At 38.2% G+C, this 18,911-nt stretch overlaps 1 protein-coding gene and 1 long non-coding RNA gene across 2 annotated transcripts; both read right to left on the reverse strand.

The window, feature by feature from the left end:
- Window positions 1-1,823: 1,823 nt before the first annotated feature.
- Window positions 1,824-11,319, reverse strand: LOC129348093 (uncharacterized). The gene is made up of 3 exons (XR_008600509.1): window positions 10,803-11,319; window positions 9,561-9,857; window positions 1,824-5,443 (listed from the first exon to the last, which is right to left on the reverse strand). It is a non-coding gene; the product is annotated as an uncharacterized LOC129348093 (long non-coding RNA).
- Window positions 11,320-13,735: 2,416 nt separating this feature from the next.
- LOC111567543 (DNA damage-inducible transcript 4-like protein) lies at window positions 13,736-16,132 on the reverse strand. The gene is made up of 3 exons (XM_023268733.3): window positions 15,976-16,132; window positions 15,603-15,755; window positions 13,736-15,180 (listed from the first exon to the last, which is right to left on the reverse strand). Exons 2-3 carry the CDS (start codon window positions 15,691-15,693, stop codon window positions 14,690-14,692), a joined length of 582 nt encoding a protein of 193 aa, XP_023124501.1. The 5' UTR covers window positions 15,694-15,755; window positions 15,976-16,132; the 3' UTR covers window positions 13,736-14,689.
- Between the last annotated feature and the right edge of the window lie 2,779 nt (window positions 16,133-18,911).

The raw sequence follows: 18,911 nt of genomic DNA on the forward strand, positions 1-18,911 counted from the left end.
TGTCTTTAAAGGTTTACAACCTATTGAAATACTCTGACCAACCAACTAGAAGGAAAATAAAGTTTTGAGTTGGAAATTTAAATTGAGTTGTCCTCGCATCCTTTGGAGGGAAAGAGAGGTGGACTTGACAATGAGTGTTTTATAAATGCATTTTCATATTTTACTGAATAGGAACAAGCGAGATAAACATAATCGGTGATCTTAAAGCCCTTCCAGATTTTACTTTTTGAGTTATTCTTGAAGCCAACTGAAAGTTTAAAAGGAAAAACTGACCCCAGAGATTAAAATTGACTGTTTATTTTATGTTTTCTTGAGGTATTTGTCTGGGCTCCTTTCCCCTCTTTGCAAGTTAGAAGCTTATTTGGATTGTGCAGAGCTGTGCAGTTTTAAAGAGGTTCACTCAAACCAGAAAAGATGGTCCACTGAAAAATGAATAACTGCCATACAATGGGCTTCTGTTAATGGTGACTCAATAGCAGTGATTTCATACCCTTCTCGCTCTGTTCATCAGCACTTCTCTCACTCTCTCAAGGTCGTGGTTTGGCACAAATTTCCAATCGATTCTCCCTTCTGGAGCAGTGTTATTAATACAATGTCATGATTTCATCCGAGCAGTGACCTACTTACAGCAGCTCCCCATTAAAGGTCAGAAGTGAGACAACGCCCACCTGTCAGATGCCAGAGAAATCCATGCTTGAAGCCAGCGGTTCATTAGCTATGGAGGAGTTGTCAGCTCCAAACCTTCCAGAGGCAGCATATAGTCAAAGGTCACACACACACCAGTCAGATAAACACTGTAGTGATGCTTAAATAACAACTCCGTGCACACTGCTGCAAACAGCTTAGCAACATCTCAAAATACCCACTTTTTTTAAAGGATACACTGCTGTTAAATCTGAGTGTCATGTGCTTGTTAGGGACTATTTTATTTCATTTAACAGCAGTCGTAAACTCTTATTTAAGAATTTCTTACTCGAGTTAATATAATCCCATCAGGTCAAGAGGTGCTTAAGATTAAACACTAAAATGGGAAAGAAAGTAAGACATGCTGCTCCTTTGGAAGGGCACTGCTTGTTCTTCACATGCTGTTACACATCGTACCTCCAGCTATCTCGGACCTATCAGCACACACAGCAATCACTATTAAATCATGTGCTCATAAACCGCTTCACACTGTATTTAGATGACAGGTGGTGTTTCATATTAGGTTCATCAGCAGCTCATAAAGAGGCACTGAGGTTGTGAAGGAAAAACATGACATAACCAAAAGAAAACTGGAGCCAAATGCATTTTAATGTAACCCAGTGAGTTGTTTCTGCAATAAACATGAACCCTATGAATTTATAATTGTTGCTGAGCATAGCTCCAATTGCAGGAAGAGGAGAAAGGTTTTAAGATTAGAATTTCAATCCTTGGAAATCATGTGATATAATATCTCTAAGGAGCAAACAGGATGCTCTTGTTTACCAAGGCATCCATTAACAACTTTCTCTGGCTGGAGGTTTCATTTTTTGGTTTTTCTGCTTTGTCACTGTGAAGTAATCACACCTGACAGAAAATGACACTTGGACAAATTCAGCTAACTCTGTGACATTATAAATCAGCTCTAATGTAGCTTTTAAAAATCTGACATTTGTGAACTTTGGGTTTCCTGGTGCAAAATGAGCATTACATAGCACCAAATTATGTAATAATTCTACTTTTTGCTATAAATAAAGCTACTTTAAAGCTACACAGAAACTACCAGGCATGACCAAAGTGACTGAGAGTATCTTGTAAACAAACATACACAAAAGAGGTTAATGCAAAGAAGAAGAAGAAGTGTTGTTTACTTAGTTTATACACAAACGCTTAGGAGTGAGATAAATATATCTGGATCATCAAATAACCCCAAGTCCCAGAGTGACATGCATGCAGCCTTCAGCCAAGTTCATCTGATTTCCATCTTCCCAGAAAGAGCTTGTTGTGAGAGTCAGGAAGGAAACATGGGAGTGGAGCCCGCTCGTCTCCCAGGAGTCGGGAACAAACAGGCCTATCTAGTGACTCCATGTGGATGGAGAAGCTGGTAAACATCTGCAGGTCTGTACTGTGCAGGCCGCAACCGTGTGTTGATCAGTCTGATCGATGTGATCGACCCATGCAGCTGTGGCCGCGAAGGACCCCTTTCACCACGCTAGGGTCACTGTAAGCCACACTTGCAGGCTCAGATGAATCATGTTGACACATCTCAAGCGCCGCCGACGGATTCACGAGCTTCAGCGTGTGAGCTGCCAAGTCCGTACAGTGCAGCTCAGATTCCTCAGCAGCGTGACGCGGCCTTCACTACTTTTCCATCAGGAGTTAATGGAGTGTCCCTCAGTAGGAGCATTTGCCACTTCTGCTTGTCTTTTGATGAAGAATGTAAAACACAGTAAATTTTGCATTTTAAAGACACTAACTGATAAAGATCCTTGTCATTTGTAGTGTTGGGATGGAGTCTAGTGATTGACAGTAAGTAGAAGGACAAAATCAACACTATTTTCATGTATTTTTGGTATTTTTCATGCACATTTTGGGATGTTTTGCTTCCATAACAAGTCTTCTTTCAGACTAGTGGAAAGACAACATTCAAAATGCACATTTAGGTGCAAATTTTACTAAACTTTTTCTATGTGCATTTGTAGATTTCAATTAAAATGAAGATCTCAAAATTAGATTTTTCTCTTATTGAGTCAGTCATTTCCACCTCAGTAACGATTACATACACCACACCTTCCATTTTTATTCCAACCTATGTCCTGAAGGTTATTTGCTGAGGGGTTTGGTCATATATCACTCATACCTTGAATTATAGATTATTTTATTCCTAAAAATGTGGGGAAAAAATTGATTTTTTTAAATTGATTTGAAAATAATTAATGAATTTTCTTTGGCTGTCGATAGTATTTTCTGTTTTATGGAGTGATAAAAACGTGCGCTCATTGATAGCCTCTAATATTTAAAACAACCAAACAATTTTGTAATGGCACTAAAAAAAGAGAATTGTTGGAGCAGGTTAAGTGATTTAAATGACCAGTTGGTACCATACAACTGAATTGAGTGGCTCCACCTGAACCTAACAAGTGATATTAATATCACTAGTTTTATTCATTTAGATCTACTGAAATCATTTGATTCCTCTTAAATGGGCATTGCTGCTGCTTAATTCTAAGGACAGTCAACTTTAGGTCTGGGATTTTTAAACATAAGCGTTTGCTTTACCCAAACACTAAGTGTGAATCATGATTTTGTTGTTAGACTTAGCGTTCATTCCTTACAGTTTGAAGGAACGTGGGTGTCAATGTTCCCTGTAATATTTCATGAGTGTGAGCAAACACACAAACTCCCTGAGCGTCCCTTGGACCACTGTGAGCAACATCAGACGTGTGCACTGTGGTCACACCAGCATCACATCCATTCAAGTTACATGGTTCATTAAAAGAATCACATTACAGCATTTACATTTCTGTTAAAACACTTTGTCAACAGGAGCCAGTTGAAGGCTGCAGTGATTTTAGTGACACTACAATGTATAAGAGTGAAGTTATTGAATATTTGTCTCTCTTTACTGTTGCAGCGGTTTTGCAAATTGCAGATGGACCCTGTTCACTCCATAGACACCAATGTTATTCCTGTAGCTTGAAAGACAGCTACTTTTGATAAAACTGGGCTTGTAGCACATTGTCTGCCTTGCAACAATGGGAAAGAGGCACCGTTTATGTTTTGACAACCTATATCTAATGAGTTATTGATGCTGGAAGTCCGAATCTGTGAATATCTTTCCAACTTTACTGAACTTGGGGCCACTACCACCTAAGGAGTGATATATTTAATTTTGAAAAAAGCATTTAGCCATACTTAAAGCTTTAAGTGCTTTATTAACACGGAACTAAACATTTTGTATTGTTTTATTATCACAGGTTCTGTCTGAAACGAGGTGGCATCATTTTAAATAGTGAAATCAAACTAATAAAATGTAATGACCAACCAGTGAGTAATACTGGATTCTGCAAAAACATAAACAACTTTTTTTTAATCTAAATCTTAACACAGTATTAACTTATTTTTGTGTATATGCATGTATTTATTGATTTATTTAGTACTGTTAACATATCAGAGTTCTGAGTGAATTTTTCTTAAGATAGGCAAAGGCCATTTATTGATTACATATAGGCTCTTAAATGTTTATTAGAAACTAAAAAGCATTTTAAAAAAACAACTTAGGCATTTATTGAGTCACTAAAATACTGTAGAGTACAGACCACATCAGCATGATTATAAGCATCCTCTGGTAAATTAACAACCAGATACTGATGTCTCTCACCATATGGACTTCAGGAGATGACTGGGGGATGATAAACTGTGACCTACTGGTTGGGTTCTCTCTGTTCTCATGTTTCTTACATGTTTGTCCCCTGACAGCAGGGTCCTAATGTTTTTTGAGCAACACACCATACTATGACGTTTTTACAGTGATGGTTCTACTATGGAACCAGTTTGACATGTTCAGGTGTTCTTTGTGTGAAAACTCAAGAGATTTCAGGTATCAGAAGGTGGTTTTCAGCTTTCTTTGTTAACTTTCTGCTTCAACTTTAAACTAAATTTCCTTCACTAACCCAGCCCTCTGGACTTCCAGTAAGCTGTGTTCCTATTGGCTGTCCAGGTGGCTGCTTGGTGTTATCAGGAACACCTGAGCAGCTCAGTGTCTTCCTGCTTTATTTAGCTGCAGACAAACATTTCCTCTGCTTCTGTTCACCACTGAACCGGGTTTGGCTCCTTTGCTTCAGTTTGTTCTTTAGGCGTTGGCTTGCAGCTTCCAGCAGTAAAATTGTCTTTAATGTGTTTCTTGGTGTGTTTTAGGGCTTTGTACTGGATAGCTGTCTTGGTAAATGTGGTTCTTTAGCCACAGTTAGCACATGGTGCTAATGTGTGCAGTGATTAGTGGATTTGGTGCAGCTGAGTTGTGTCTTTATCTTGGCTGTAGTGAGTCTTCAGAGGTTTTTGGTCAGACACATTCTGTATTCTTGTTTGTGAACCAGCGTTGGTTGTCCAGAAGGTAAGAGTTCCTGTCCTGATTCTCTGTTCTCAGAGGTTCTCTGGTAGGCTGTAGGAGACTTTAGCGTTTGGGTTGTGCTAGTTTGGTTTTTGTATGGTTTCATTTGGACGACTATCTTGAGGCCCCTCCATGTGGTTTAGTGAGGTTTTCTGCAACAGTTCTACAAAGCAACCTGCAGCAGAAGAGACTTTGAGGGTTTTTAGGAAGTTCTAGAGACCAGACTTTAGAGCAGCAGAAACATTTGTCAGCAGTTTGAGCAGGAGAAGGTGAGCTTCAGAGTAGAAATGAGACGGAAACCTTCTTGACCCGTGTGGTGAGGTCCTGTACCAAGAGTTTGAGCAGGTTGTGAAGAGTCTGTAGTTCTTTGGTCTGAAAGCACAAGAAGAGTCGACTCATTAAAGGAGAAAACAGGAGATATCTTTGTTTCTGCTGTTATTCTGCAGTTTCTAGTTTCCTTAGACTGAGTATCAAGTTTATATTTTAAATGATTTCCCATGTGAGCCCAAGAAGACTTCAATAAACTCCCTCCATCCCCTGGACTCAACATATTTTATTACCATGTTAAATCTTTTTTTTTTTGTTTTTGAGTTTTAATCATAGTTTAAGCATAGTTTTTTCTCTTTGCTTGTTTACTTTTGTAATCTGTGCGAAAGGTGCTAAACAAATAAAGTTGAATTGATAAACTGAATAATTGACTAACTCATGATTGTGAACAGAAGTATTTTCATTGTGATTTAAGGGTTTGTTTCATTTTTAAGGTTGGGGTTAAAATCTTGACAGAAAAAAAAGATTAAAGAAATAAAGTGCAGTAAAAAAAAAGCAATTAAATCAAAGGAAAAAAACAAACTTTTAAAAAGAAAATTAAACATTAAATACAATTAAATTATATTAGACAAAATATTTAATTGGATAAACAGAAGATACAAAACATGTAATTATGAAATTAAACAAAAAAATTTAAACAAAAATATTAAACATTAAAGATGAAATATTTTAGATAATTAACATCTAAAAAATACAATTAAACAAGAATATTACACATTTAGAAAAATATAAAACATTGAATTAGATTATTAAACCTTTAAAAGTCAAACATTTAATTTTAAAAATTAAATGTTTAATTAGAAAATTAAATCTTAAAGACAATAAAACTTTAAATAGGAATTAAACAGAAAATACAATGAAGCATTAAAAAATAAAATTAAACATTAAAAGGTGGTAAAACATTTAATCAAAAAATTAAACATTGGGAAAGAAAAGGAAATTTTTCAAACAAGCCGATAAAACATTTGGAAAAACAACAATTAAATGTTAAAAAGACAAAACATTTCGAAATCAGATCAGACATTAGAACAGAATAAAAGGTGAGAAAAGAGCAAAACTAAACATTTAAGAATAATCAAACTAAAGATAAAACCTTTGAAAAGACACCAGTTAGACTTTAAAAGATCAAATTAAACAGAAGAGAAAATAAAACGATCAAAAAGAGCAAAAACAGATCAAGGTCAAAGTGTTTTCTAGTCTGAAATGAAAACATCAAGTTGTTTCTTCAAACATTTCCTCTTTCTATGTTCTTGGTTTGATTGTGGACAGATTTACTAAGAACTCATTTCAGAAAACTGATTTCCAGATAAAGTCTACTAGTAGTTGAAGGCATCGATCAAACTAATGTTACCTTCTGATCTCCACAAACTTTACTGTTCAGTGAAAAATCAAGGTTTGTTCAGGATTTCTAAAAAACCCACAGGTGAAGGTCTGAGAAGAACTCAGATGGATGTTCTAAATGTGAAATCAAGACTCAAGGTCACAAGTTTTAAGGCTTCTGTTAACCAGAAAGTTCAGACTAACAGAGAAGTACTGAGAAACTTTTAAAACTTCAGTCCTCAGACTGTCTGAAGGTTCAAACTAACAGGGAACTACTCAGGAACTTAGAAGATATCAGTCCTTGGACTGTCTGAAAGTTAAATCTAACAGAGAACGACTGTGGGACTTAGAAAATTTCAGCCCTCAGACTGTCTGAAGGTTCAAACTAACAGAGAACTACTCAGGAACTTAGATATCAGTCCTTGAACTGTCTGAAGGTTCAAACTAACAGAGAACTACTGTGGGACTTAGAAAATTTCAGCCCTCAGACTGTGTGAAAGCTCAGGTCCTGAGGACTTGGGAGGTCTGGAGGCTTTGGAAAGTCTTGGAACTGAGGGTTCCACCCTCCAGCACAAAGGCTGAAGTCCAACCTCCTGAGAAAATCGGTCGAGACAAGACTCAAGTAAAAAAAAAACTTGAAAACGACAAAAAATAGATGATAAATGTGCAAAAAAAAGAAGAATTAGTATCTGAGCGAATAGCTCAGGGGGATAAGAAGAGTGACTACAAAGTGGAAGGTCGCAGGTTCAAGACCCACCACCGGCACTTTTCTTTCTTTGTCTTTGTCAGAATTTTGAGAAAATTTAAGAAGTGTCTGGTCTTGAACCAGCGACCTGCAGCTCCATAGGCAAATCCTTAACTCACTGAGCTACAGATCAGATACAAAGAAATAATTTCGTCGTCCCTTTGGCATCGTAGTTTCTGAAGTGACCACATGGGCAGAGCCAAGGCGGAGTCTGGGTGGAGTCAGGGCGGAGAGTAGGTGGGGAGGTGGGTGGCGGCCTCCCCCCTCTACTCCCCCACCTCCCACCACCACCCACCACACCTTCCCCCGCCCGACGAGTTCTTCGAGTCTCCACGAGTTCTTCGAGTCTCCACAGGTTTTCCCGAGTTTCTGGAGTTTCCACCAGGTCGGAGGCAGAACAAGTTGTCATGAAGAGATGTTGAAGTCGGCCAGGATGGACTGACTTTTACAGCGACTAGAAGGAAGACCACTAGAAGAGCAGGTCTTTAACCACCATCCATAAAATCCATGGAGTCACTCCAGAGAAATAAAGAAAGGTCAACTTTTATCAACCTCCATCCACATGTTCAACTTGATATCTTTACTTGGAGATTTTTAGCACCACAAACCTTTAGTATCACACTTTATTATCATTTATTAGGACTTTAATGGAATCCACCAGCAGATTTTGTTTTTGTTGACAAACTTTATTCTTGTCATCGTGGGACTGCAGTATTTAAAACTGTTCCTTCTATTTGACCTCATGTTTATTAGTTTTAGTGGATAAAGTTTTAATTGTCAATTAGTCTCTTAAAAACTAAATAATAAATGGATTAGTCAAGAGGTTTAAATTTCTTACTTTGTCATATTTTAAATATGACAAAAAATATAAAAATAAAGCATCTTGAGACAATTTGACCTGTCATTGGTGTTATATAAATAAAACTGAATTAAAATTGTATGTATCTTGTAATGTTGGAGTAATTCAGCCATATATGTTGGAAAACACATTTTCTTTGACCATTAATCTGTTGATTGTTTTCTCCAGTAACTCATTTCTTGTTTTGGTTTATAAAATGTCAAGCCCAAACATATTCAGTTTACTGTCATAAAAACCAAAAAGATTTACATTCATGATGCAGGAATCAGGCAGTTTTTCACTTTTTATCTTAGTTTAGTCAGAAAGATAGTTGATAATGTGTGAATTGTTGCAGCTTGTGAGCAGTAAAAGGTTTTAATCTTTGGGGCCGAGTGTCAGAAAACATTTAGAAACCAACATCAACAAAACACTCAACAAAGATTTGAACATCATTAAAGGGAAATCCAACTTTTGCATGACAATGTCTAATGAAAGGACATTTATTTCCAACGTAAATGTGTGATATTCATCCTCTGGAGCTTTCTCTTCACATCGTCTTCCACTTGGACTGGTTTGGTCGGGAGCATGTGCAACAAACATTTGAAAAACTGCACTTTAACATCAATGAATGACACTCAAGTTTAATCTCTACATAAATGAGACTGAGTCTGGATATGCTGCTCTGTCATTAACTCCTAACTTTAGGGAAAGTTCAAACAAAAGAGGACAGTTCAGAGAAGACTTGAGAATGAGCTTATTTTGAACAAACATCTCAGCTTCAGCACCTCTAGCAAGACAATTTAACAACAAGCAACTCGAGATCCAGAAGTTGGAGAGAGTTAGCTTTAGCTGAGCCAAAGAACGTGGGATGCTAACCTAGCAAACATTTCAGACTTTTCTCTGTGAATTCTGAGAAATAATTTCCTATTTAATGACAGAGCTACACATCTTAACTCAGTCTCATTAAAACAGACTCTAATTCAGTGTCATCCATCCATATTAAAGTGCAGTTACCCAAAATGTTTGCTGCATGAGCTCCAACAAAACCTGTCCAGGTAGAAGGCCACTTTGACAAACAGGAAGTGGACGATTCCAAGCAGATTTATAGAAGGGGGAACCAGACTGTACTAAGTGTGGTCGAGTATAGAGGGGTGTTTTCTGGGTTTTTAAGTTATTTGTACAATATACGATGTATATGACGGTGTTTTTTCATACCAAAGGCTATACTATGATGTTTTCTAAGAGACATACGATGCTACTCTGGTTGTTCTGGTCCTGGGCCACTGCACTCCTCCTCTGTTGTTTTCTGGATTGTACTCAGCTGCATGTCTTCATCCACCAGGCCTCCGTTGACTCGTCCCACCTGCTGTCTCTGGAGCTGAAGCTGGATTGGAACAGACCAAAGTACAGTCCAATCACGATGCCAGCTACCTCTCAAAAGGCTCCTTCATCTGGCAGGTGGCAGCACTTCTTCTGAGGGGAAGCTGAGCTGGCCCAGCAGAACTTTGGAGATGTGTTCCAGTGGTTGGTGGATGTGTGGGGAGATAGTGAGGGACCTTTGAATTGTTCACAAAGGAAAACAGGGAACCCATTGGTCGTTTCAGTTTAGGGTGCTACTGCGGTGTGTTTTTGGGTTTTAAGAGGTGAACAGGAAGAGTTTTTTTTTCTTATTGATTATCTTTTACTTTGTTCCTGGTTGGAATGTCCATCAATGTCAACATGAAGTTCACTTTTAGTTCTGTTGATTTATTTTTATTTTACTAACACTCATTTGTTTTTAACCCCCTCACATGTTGTGTTGTTGTAAACTTACTCTTTCAAATAAATTCTCATCTAACCCTCTGGAAACCAGTGTTTGGACTGTTTTTGTGTTGCTCCTCACCTACTGACAGCTGTGGACTAAAGGCTATACTCAGACGTTTTTAGAGCCACATGCTATACTATGATGTTTGTTGGGCGACACACTATACTATAGGCTTTTTTAATTGACATATTACTGTGACGTGTTTTTTGTTTTTGTTTTTTTTTTGTTTTTTTAAGCAACATATAAGAATTCGAACAGTTTTAAAAGTTACTATACTTTTACTTGTGCAATGAAATTATTACTATATGGCATTTTTCAGATGACACATTATACTCTGATGTTTTCTTGAATAACATACTATTTTGACAATATATTGCACTATGACATTTTTTGAACCACATATCATACATGACAATTTTAGGCAACATCCCATCATTTTGCGCTTTTTGAACCACATAATAATCTATGTTTTGTTTTTTTTTTCTTGCCAACATGCTGTACTATGAACTACAGGCCATACTATGTTATTCTTGAGTAAAGCATACTATACTTTGACGTTTTCTGAACTACATCCTATACTATGGCATTATACACAGAGTGCTTTGGTTACATGTTGATTTATAATCTAGATTTTTTTTCTGCTTTGTTTTTTGACAGGATTACCACAGACCTGACCGTGAACACCGTTGACACCCACCTGAGGGAGACGCTGTCTAAGATCTCAAGGCTGCTTGGTCGTGGTCTTTCTGGCACGTACTCTTCCAAGATGAGCCGGGAAGTTTAACACTGATGGAATGACACCAGGTCTAAGCCGACAAACTTCCACTTCCTCCTCAACCCATAGTCTCTGGGAAACCTACATGGAGTAAGAAAAGTAGACAGAGAAGTAAGTAAGTCTGTATACAACATATTAAAAAGAAATCATGCTAATAAATTAAGTACAAAGAACCGAATTCGCCAATATACTGGAGACCAGAGCTATTTAATTTGATAAGTATAACCTTGTTTAGTAGCATTTCAATTATTTGAGAGCAGTCCTAAAGAACTGCCTGTAATCCCAATCATAAAATGGGTTTGGAGGAAGAACATAGATGGTAATCTGGATATACATGAGTTAGGCTTTATAACTACTATTGGTAGTATTGGTGGTAGTAATAGCAATGTGACTACTACTAGTAGTAGTGGTAGTACACTCACTACTGCTGATACTGGCACTGCTACTACAACTTGTAATACTATTACAAATGCTGATACTACTTCTACAACTCTAACAGCTGTTTATACTACTACTGCTGCTTGTACATTTAGTATTACTACTACTGCTTGTACAACTATACTGCAGCTACTATTAATCGTCTGGTATTTGGTTGTCAAGCTGCTCGCTCGCCTTAGCGTTTTGCTAGTGGCTAACTAGTTAGCTCTCATAGACTGGAAGCTGTCAACAAGATTTCATAATGAAAAAAGAGCCAAAAACTATTCTTACCTATGAAAATTCATTCCAAGTTTCCTTGTCTCAATCGTACGACGCAGTGTGTAATTGTATGCAGCACAGTGAGCCGGCATACTTGTTGTTTCCGTTTTCACGCCGTCTACATCAACGGAATGCACTGAAACTTTGCCCACACTAGCTTATCCTCGCTGTAGCACACAGCTCAAAGGGACGTGTCCTATCTACTCATTCATATCTATGAGAACAACGATGGCTGCACATAAGGACGTCTGACATTGATTAGCTGTGTAAATACCATTATATACAGTCTATGGTAAATACGTATGTGAATCGCATCATTGGCTGCAGCAGCCAGTCACCGGTCACTCACTGACTCACATTGAAAAATAGCACAGAATGAATTGTTACGTCTTTATTTTATTTACAATTTAGGTTGGATTTTTTTTTTGTGTGCGCAGCGCAGATTTTCTGTGTGTGGAGACCGTGTCAGCAGTGCGCAATTGCGCACGGGCGCAGTTTAGAGGGAACAGTGGTGGGTGTCATAACGCACAATATTGAAGGAATAGAAAACTTAATTTTTTGCACGTTTGAAGAAATTGTTATTCCAGTTTGAGAGGAGAAAGTGTAATCTGAAGTTGACAGAATCCACAAAAGTAAACTGCCATCACCAAAGCAGAAAGAGAAGTGAGATTTCTTAGAAACAGTACTTTCCTCAGCTGTAGTTTATGTGTTTATTTCAAGACTTGATATATCATCTGTTGGTGAAGTCTTCATATTAAAAGTCACTAAAGCTGTCAAATACATGCAAAAGTACATTTCCCTCTGAAATGTGGAGTTTAAGGAAGCATAAAATAGAAATGCTCATGAAAAGGAAAAGTACCCTAAAACTGTAATCAAGTATTTGAGTTTATATTTGTAGTTAGTTTTCACATAAAGCTAAAGCTTATGAATTAACACATCAAACCTCGTCTATTTACACAAAAGCAGAAACTATGCACTAAAAATTACAACGCATAAACCACATATAGACTTCATTTAGACAGTGGAACCTGACTTAAACCACCATATTGTGGGAGAAAAATTAAGCTCTGTGTAACTTGGGCTGACTAGCATTTTTCCACAGTTAACTATATATAGCAACATTAAACTTGGTAATGATTGTTGACAGCCTTCTATATAACCTCGTCTTGTGAATCTGCACACCGTCATATATGTTTATGGGTCCAACAATGCAGATTTGTGTTGCTGACCCAAATTAGCGCAGCAGGGCGAAGGGATCAGAGGTTGTTATGTGCGACACAGACTGGACGATCAGTGCTGCTTTGTGCTGCACAATGACAGTAACGCGTCTTGCACAACATCATGTGACTGTCATCAACCTGCTGTAACCATACTGGCCTGTTCAGCTCCCTCTGCATGAATGACGTGACAAAGTATTTGGTGAAACTTTTACACCAGCAACTTATAGTGTTAAACCATTAAATCAATAGTTCACTTTAACTCGGCTTCAAACTGCCTCAGGCTCAACTGGAAAACAAAAAAAGATGACATGTTATGAACACAAATGTCCCATACATGTGTCAAAATCTTTGATTCTCGTGTATGCTTCATTAAGAGTGCTTCAAAATCGCCAAGGAGGCACCTCCATTAAATACAGGGAGAGAAATGTCACACAAACTCCGCAGGTTCACACAACAAGCAGCTGAAGAGCTTATCTGAGCAGCTACAAAACTGCATGTGAAGAAGCTGCTATGTATGTGCAACCTTGACCTGGAAGCAAATTAAATTCTAGCAGGAGTGAAAGTATCGGTAACATATTACTACAGGTCAGTTAAAGAAACACTGGTGATGGGGTTGTTGGATTTTCCTCCAAATTTGGAAATTACAAAGGGAAATACAAAAGGTTTGGTAGTTTCTGTGACATGACAGTTCCCCTGGAGTGAACACAAGCAGCTTTCATGATGTCATGAAGAATTCTTGTCGTTCTAATCAGAACCAAGTGCATATAAGCACATCGCATTCTTGTCAAGGTCTTGTTGTGCCTGTTGTTCAGTCTAAAAAAGCCTGTATTGTTCCACTTCAGCAGGCTTGGCCATAGCTGCAGAATTTGCAAAGTAATGTTGTGAGAATGAACTAAATTATTCACAGTCAACAAAAGATGATACATGGAAAGTGTAAAGTAATGTTTAAGTCTTTTATTGTCTAACAGACAACAAGTTCTGGTTGCCTTCAACATTTATAGGTTCAAGAAACAGTCGTAAAGTCACCAAAAACAAAACAAGTCTAAATTCTAGCTGGGCCTTTAGTTGTTTCTTTGCAAGTTGAAGTTGTGACATTATAAAAGCAAGATGTCTACATTTGACTGAACCATCCTTTTAATAATATATAAAGACTCTGCATTGAAAAGGTGCATCTAGGGGAGGGGTATAAAAGTAAAAATACAATAAAACATTTACAATAAACAGACAAAAAGCTGTGATCGGAGTGAAAAATGTACATGTCAATGACATTTTAAGGCATCAACATTCCCCCACAGCGTGAGAGACTCACACCATGACAGCAGCATCTTCACAAGACACGCAGTCTTAAAAAACATCCACAGCCCTAAATACAGCATCACACAGCGAGCTACATGTGGCCCCCGGAAACTAAACTTTAGTCCCCTATTGAAGCCTGGGTGTGTTGACTGCTGCAGAACATTCAATGAATCTGGAAACACACAGACGCATCAACAAAGTGGCTAGTGTCTTTAACAAAGTGTACCCACAGTATGCCCCTCTCAAACCCGCTGATGTGAACACAGTTTTACATTCATTTGCAAATTTAAAATGGTGTTTGAGCAACAAATGGTCTTTTTAGAGAAAAAACCCAAACATCTGGAATATTACAATTTTGCTGATTTAAAAAAACAATCGACTTTTAGAAACAAAGAAGCCAAACCCAGAATCATGAGGCTCATGTATGCATAAGCTTTAAACTACATCCCAAGTTGACTGGCTATTAGTTGAAGTGACAAATTATATTGTACAAAAACACTGTAGAAAACATGACACCACTGGAGTGCCATTTACATTTGGGCAGAAGTGTGTTTACCCACAGGGAACCCGATATCCCACTCTAATCCCTTCCCCAGTTCAGCACTCCTCCACCACGGTACCAGCCGAGGAGGAGTACAGTTTTTTCTTCACCAGCCGGAAACCTGGACTCAGTTTAAGCACAGGCTTGAAAGTTGGGGCGAAGCAGGTTCCCATAAAGAAGAAGTCCCGCAGGCTGGGCCAGGCGGTGCCATCCTGCTTAAACACCAGAGTCAACTCAAACGTGGGCACGACGGTGGCGTCGTACACGATGCGCTCGAGCTGCTTGCAGCCCTTGTTGAGCTCCAGGTGGATGAATAGGACGCAGCCACGCAGGCCGCAGGGCTCGCAGGACGCCAGCCGCAGGACTTCCCGAGCTATTCTCCTCGTTAACTTCTCTGGTACCAGCACAGAGGAGCAGTGCAGCGTGGTCTTCTTGGACCGTGACAGGCAGTTTTCGAACATCTTGGCCAGCTGTTGACAGGATCTGTCCTCTGTGACATCTGCATTCGTCTGGGGCTCAGTCAAGCAGTGATCCCAGAAATCCAACTCTGGGAACACAATGAACATTTTAGGGACAAGAACCAGCTTTCTTCTGCAGGACGATGAAAGGCCACTTCATGATGCAAGCATGCACAAGGGAATGTTTCTGCTTTTGCATTTGAAAAAAAAAAAATCTCAGACTGCTGAACTGCACAAGCTCTTGCAAAAGAATGAAATCAACCTCAAAGCATGTATACATTAGCTGTGGGCAGACAAAGCTGCTGTTAGATGTGCCATTGATCGCAGGCTGTTGTGCAGACAGGCTGATGACTGAGGATGACTTCATCCTCCACAGACCTCCCTCTCCCCTCCACTGCTGCAGCCATGCACCACACCACACAGGGATAAACAAGCTCACAACTGGAAGCCTCCAGCAACTAGCAGGTTCGCCACACACTAAAAAACACGCAGAAAACGCCAGTGGGCTCACCTTTCTCAATGCAGACCTGGTCGTATCTTCTTTCAACCAGCTCGGAAATACACTCGTTGCTTTTGGTCTTCAATGTGCTTGTGGCAACCATGGTGACAGTGTTGATTTCTTCAGGACTGGGCCGTTTTCCTGGGCTTTTACAAAAAAAGCTGCCTGCAAATACACGCAGTGGCGTCAATAAAGCGGGTTGTTTTTAGCTCAATAACACACAAGAGACTCTTGAAGGAAGCTAGCCGAAGATGCTAACGCGTCAAACTTTCAAAATGCAGCCTTTAACCCTAAATAACCGGGACTTTATGTCGCCTCTCATTATTTACCTCACCTGCTAGTTTCTAGCTAGGAAACATTAGCTCGAAATACCAAAAATACTCACCTTAAATATTATTTAGTGCAAAAATAGTTTAGTTTAGACGGTTTCGTATAAATACATCCACTTACACACACACACACACACAGAAACACACAAACACACTGCAGCAGGAGAAAACTTCAGAGCAGCTTTTATACCTTCTTCTGCGTCAGCTGGCCGGAGGGTTTGACCAATCACAGCACGCGTTTGGACGTCGAGACGTTGCTCCTCTCTGATTGGCTGCGGAACGGCGTTTAAATGAAATAATTGGCCAATGTTTGGGGGGGAAATATCTGTGTTGCTATGTAGAAGAGGTAACGTTTAGGCTGCAGCCTGGGAAGTCAAATTTTATATTTACACTGAAAGTTGAATATATTGAGATTAATCCACCTGAACTCTGTTGAAATTTGCACACAGAGGTTCATCCACGTGTTTGGTAGGTCAGTGAAGATTCATTTTTTTTTTTTATGACCAAGTCTTTTATTACTAACCTATTAAATTTTATTACAAATTGACCTGAAGACATGTTTGAGCTTTACTGCTCAAAGAAACCATCTACAGCAAACTATAGCATTTTGATTATATAGCAAAAAATGTTTTATTTCTTTTAACATTACCTTAAACGTGAGTCTTGTGCAGTCAATTTGTGCCTTTTATGTACCGATTTATGCTAAAAATGTTTTAACTTATGTAAGAGAAAACACAAAATTCAAGCACAATGCATTAAGATTATATTAGTTTATTAATAGCCAGTGAATTTGCTACTTTTCCTCAATAGTTTGTGCAATATCTGTTTCAGCATCATGTGTAACATTTCATTTGCATATTAATATTTTGATTACATTTAACATATTTCAGTTTCATGTACAACTTTATCAATGTCCAATATTAATTATCATGTGTGATATTAAGTATTACCTCATTATCATTGCCAGCATGTTATGGCGTTTTGTTTTCTCTGAGCAATATCTGGCACTACACTTTCCTTTGGCATCAATAAAGTCTTGTCTTGCCTTATCTTTCTTTTTTTATTGGGAACACAAATGTACAAGGCCAGGGATAAAACTGTTTCAGGGATGTAACCTCTGCATTCGCCCTGAAATCCATGCCAAAAAAGGATGGTTTCGAAGAAGAATCTACATTTTGAAAGGCGCAGGCAGAATTTTCAGCTCAGTAATAGCAACAGAGACAGAAGCATGAAATGAGAGCATTATTTTGGAATCCTTATCCACCAAAATAATGACACTAAGTTTGGTGAACAGTGAAACAGTCAACAGTGATGGCAAACATACCCCCCGGTGAAGATGCTGCTGTTGTGGTGGAGGTTTCTCATTCTGTGAGGGAATGTTGATGCTTTAAATGTCATAGAAATGTGCATTTTAAGTTTAGTTTAACCCTCCTGTTGTCCTCATTTACCAGCACCAAAAAATATTGTTTCCTTGTCTGAAAAAAATCCAAAAATTCTGCAAAAACTTTTCCCAAATTTCTGAAAATTTACAAAACCTTCAGGAAGAAAATTCCAATAATTCATTAAAAGTTTCCCTTAAAAGTTTGATTTTTTTTTTTAAATCCCCCAAATTTGGCAAGAAAATTCTTGTAAATATTTTCAAAAAATGAGTAAATATCTTCCAAAAATCCTAAAAATATCTAAAGTGATTACATACATATCAGTAAAACTTCTAATATTTTCTTTCAGAACATTCACAAAAAAATCAACCAAAATCCAGCGAAATTCACTGGATTTTGATGATTTTTTTAAATGAATTTTCTTAAGAAACATTTTTAACATTTATTTTTTTCCACCAAAAAATGTTCAAAGATTTCCCAAAAATTTTGAAAATGTGGAAATCAGAAGTTTCACTGTGAATATATATATATTTTTTCACATTTTCAAACTTTAAACCGGGTCAGTTTTGACCCGCAGGACGACATGAAGGTTAAGTGCGTTCTTATTTTCATTCGCCTCCCCTAGATGCACCCTTTCAATGCAGAATCCATGTTATTAGCGGCTGCCATATGAAAAATACTCTTGAGTGAATTCTGTGTATTATGAGTGACTTCCACTTCCCAGGCCTATAATTATGGGGTAAATAACCATGATATTTTTCCATTTGTAAGTCTAAACCAAATCAAAACATGCATTTGCGGCATGTGAGGAAGGAGGAAACCCCCCCTGCTGTGGGTTTTACACAACCTGAATGTCTCATGTTACTGCGTTTGTATGTGCATGTGTGTGTACATTTGGCAGGTAAAGCACTGAGCACAGTTGTTCAGCTCATCAGCAGTTTATCTCTCATCACACACTGTGGTTAGCATAAGTTTTCTTCCAGTAATTAGATCCAGCCTTCGTACCCCCAGCAGCTCTGCTGGCTAAAGGGTAATGGAATCCAGTGGGCGCGAGAGACGAAGTCACATGGGAAGAACTAGATATGCCTCAGTCACATTATTTAGCTACTGTTGCTGCCTTTGTAGATGCAGAAATATACTGTGTGATCTGTTGTCTTTAATTTATGTAAGAATGCAAAAAGCATTTCGGTGCAAAACACTTTTATAATAGCAGGGAGTAAAATTAAGCAGTTGGTTGCAGGGCGTTGGTTATATTTTTAACATACTGTCATGTGAAATAAAGGCATTTCAATTTTGTACAAACCCTACAGTGTGCTTTGGATTATATTTTCAGGAGACTAGCACTTTATTTATTGGTATTGGCACCATTTTTAACCTTGCAAAGTGTCCTCCAAAGTGGACTTTTGCTTCTACTAAAAGCAGTACTAGCTATCAGTTGAGATGTACACATGCACAGCAAAGAAAAAAAAGGTCAAAAATTCATAGAATCAGCTGACATTGTGGTCTGAATGAAGTTTTGACCTAAATGTTGAATGTTGAGAAGTTCACTAGTTGCTGAAAGACCCAGACATTGACATTTTACTGTCTAATAGAAACCTTACGAGAAGGAATAG

This window comes from Amphiprion ocellaris, chromosome 23, assembly GCF_022539595.1.
Source record: "Amphiprion ocellaris isolate individual 3 ecotype Okinawa chromosome 23, ASM2253959v1, whole genome shotgun sequence".
NCBI classification, from domain to species: Eukaryota; Metazoa; Chordata; class Actinopteri; family Pomacentridae; genus Amphiprion; species Amphiprion ocellaris.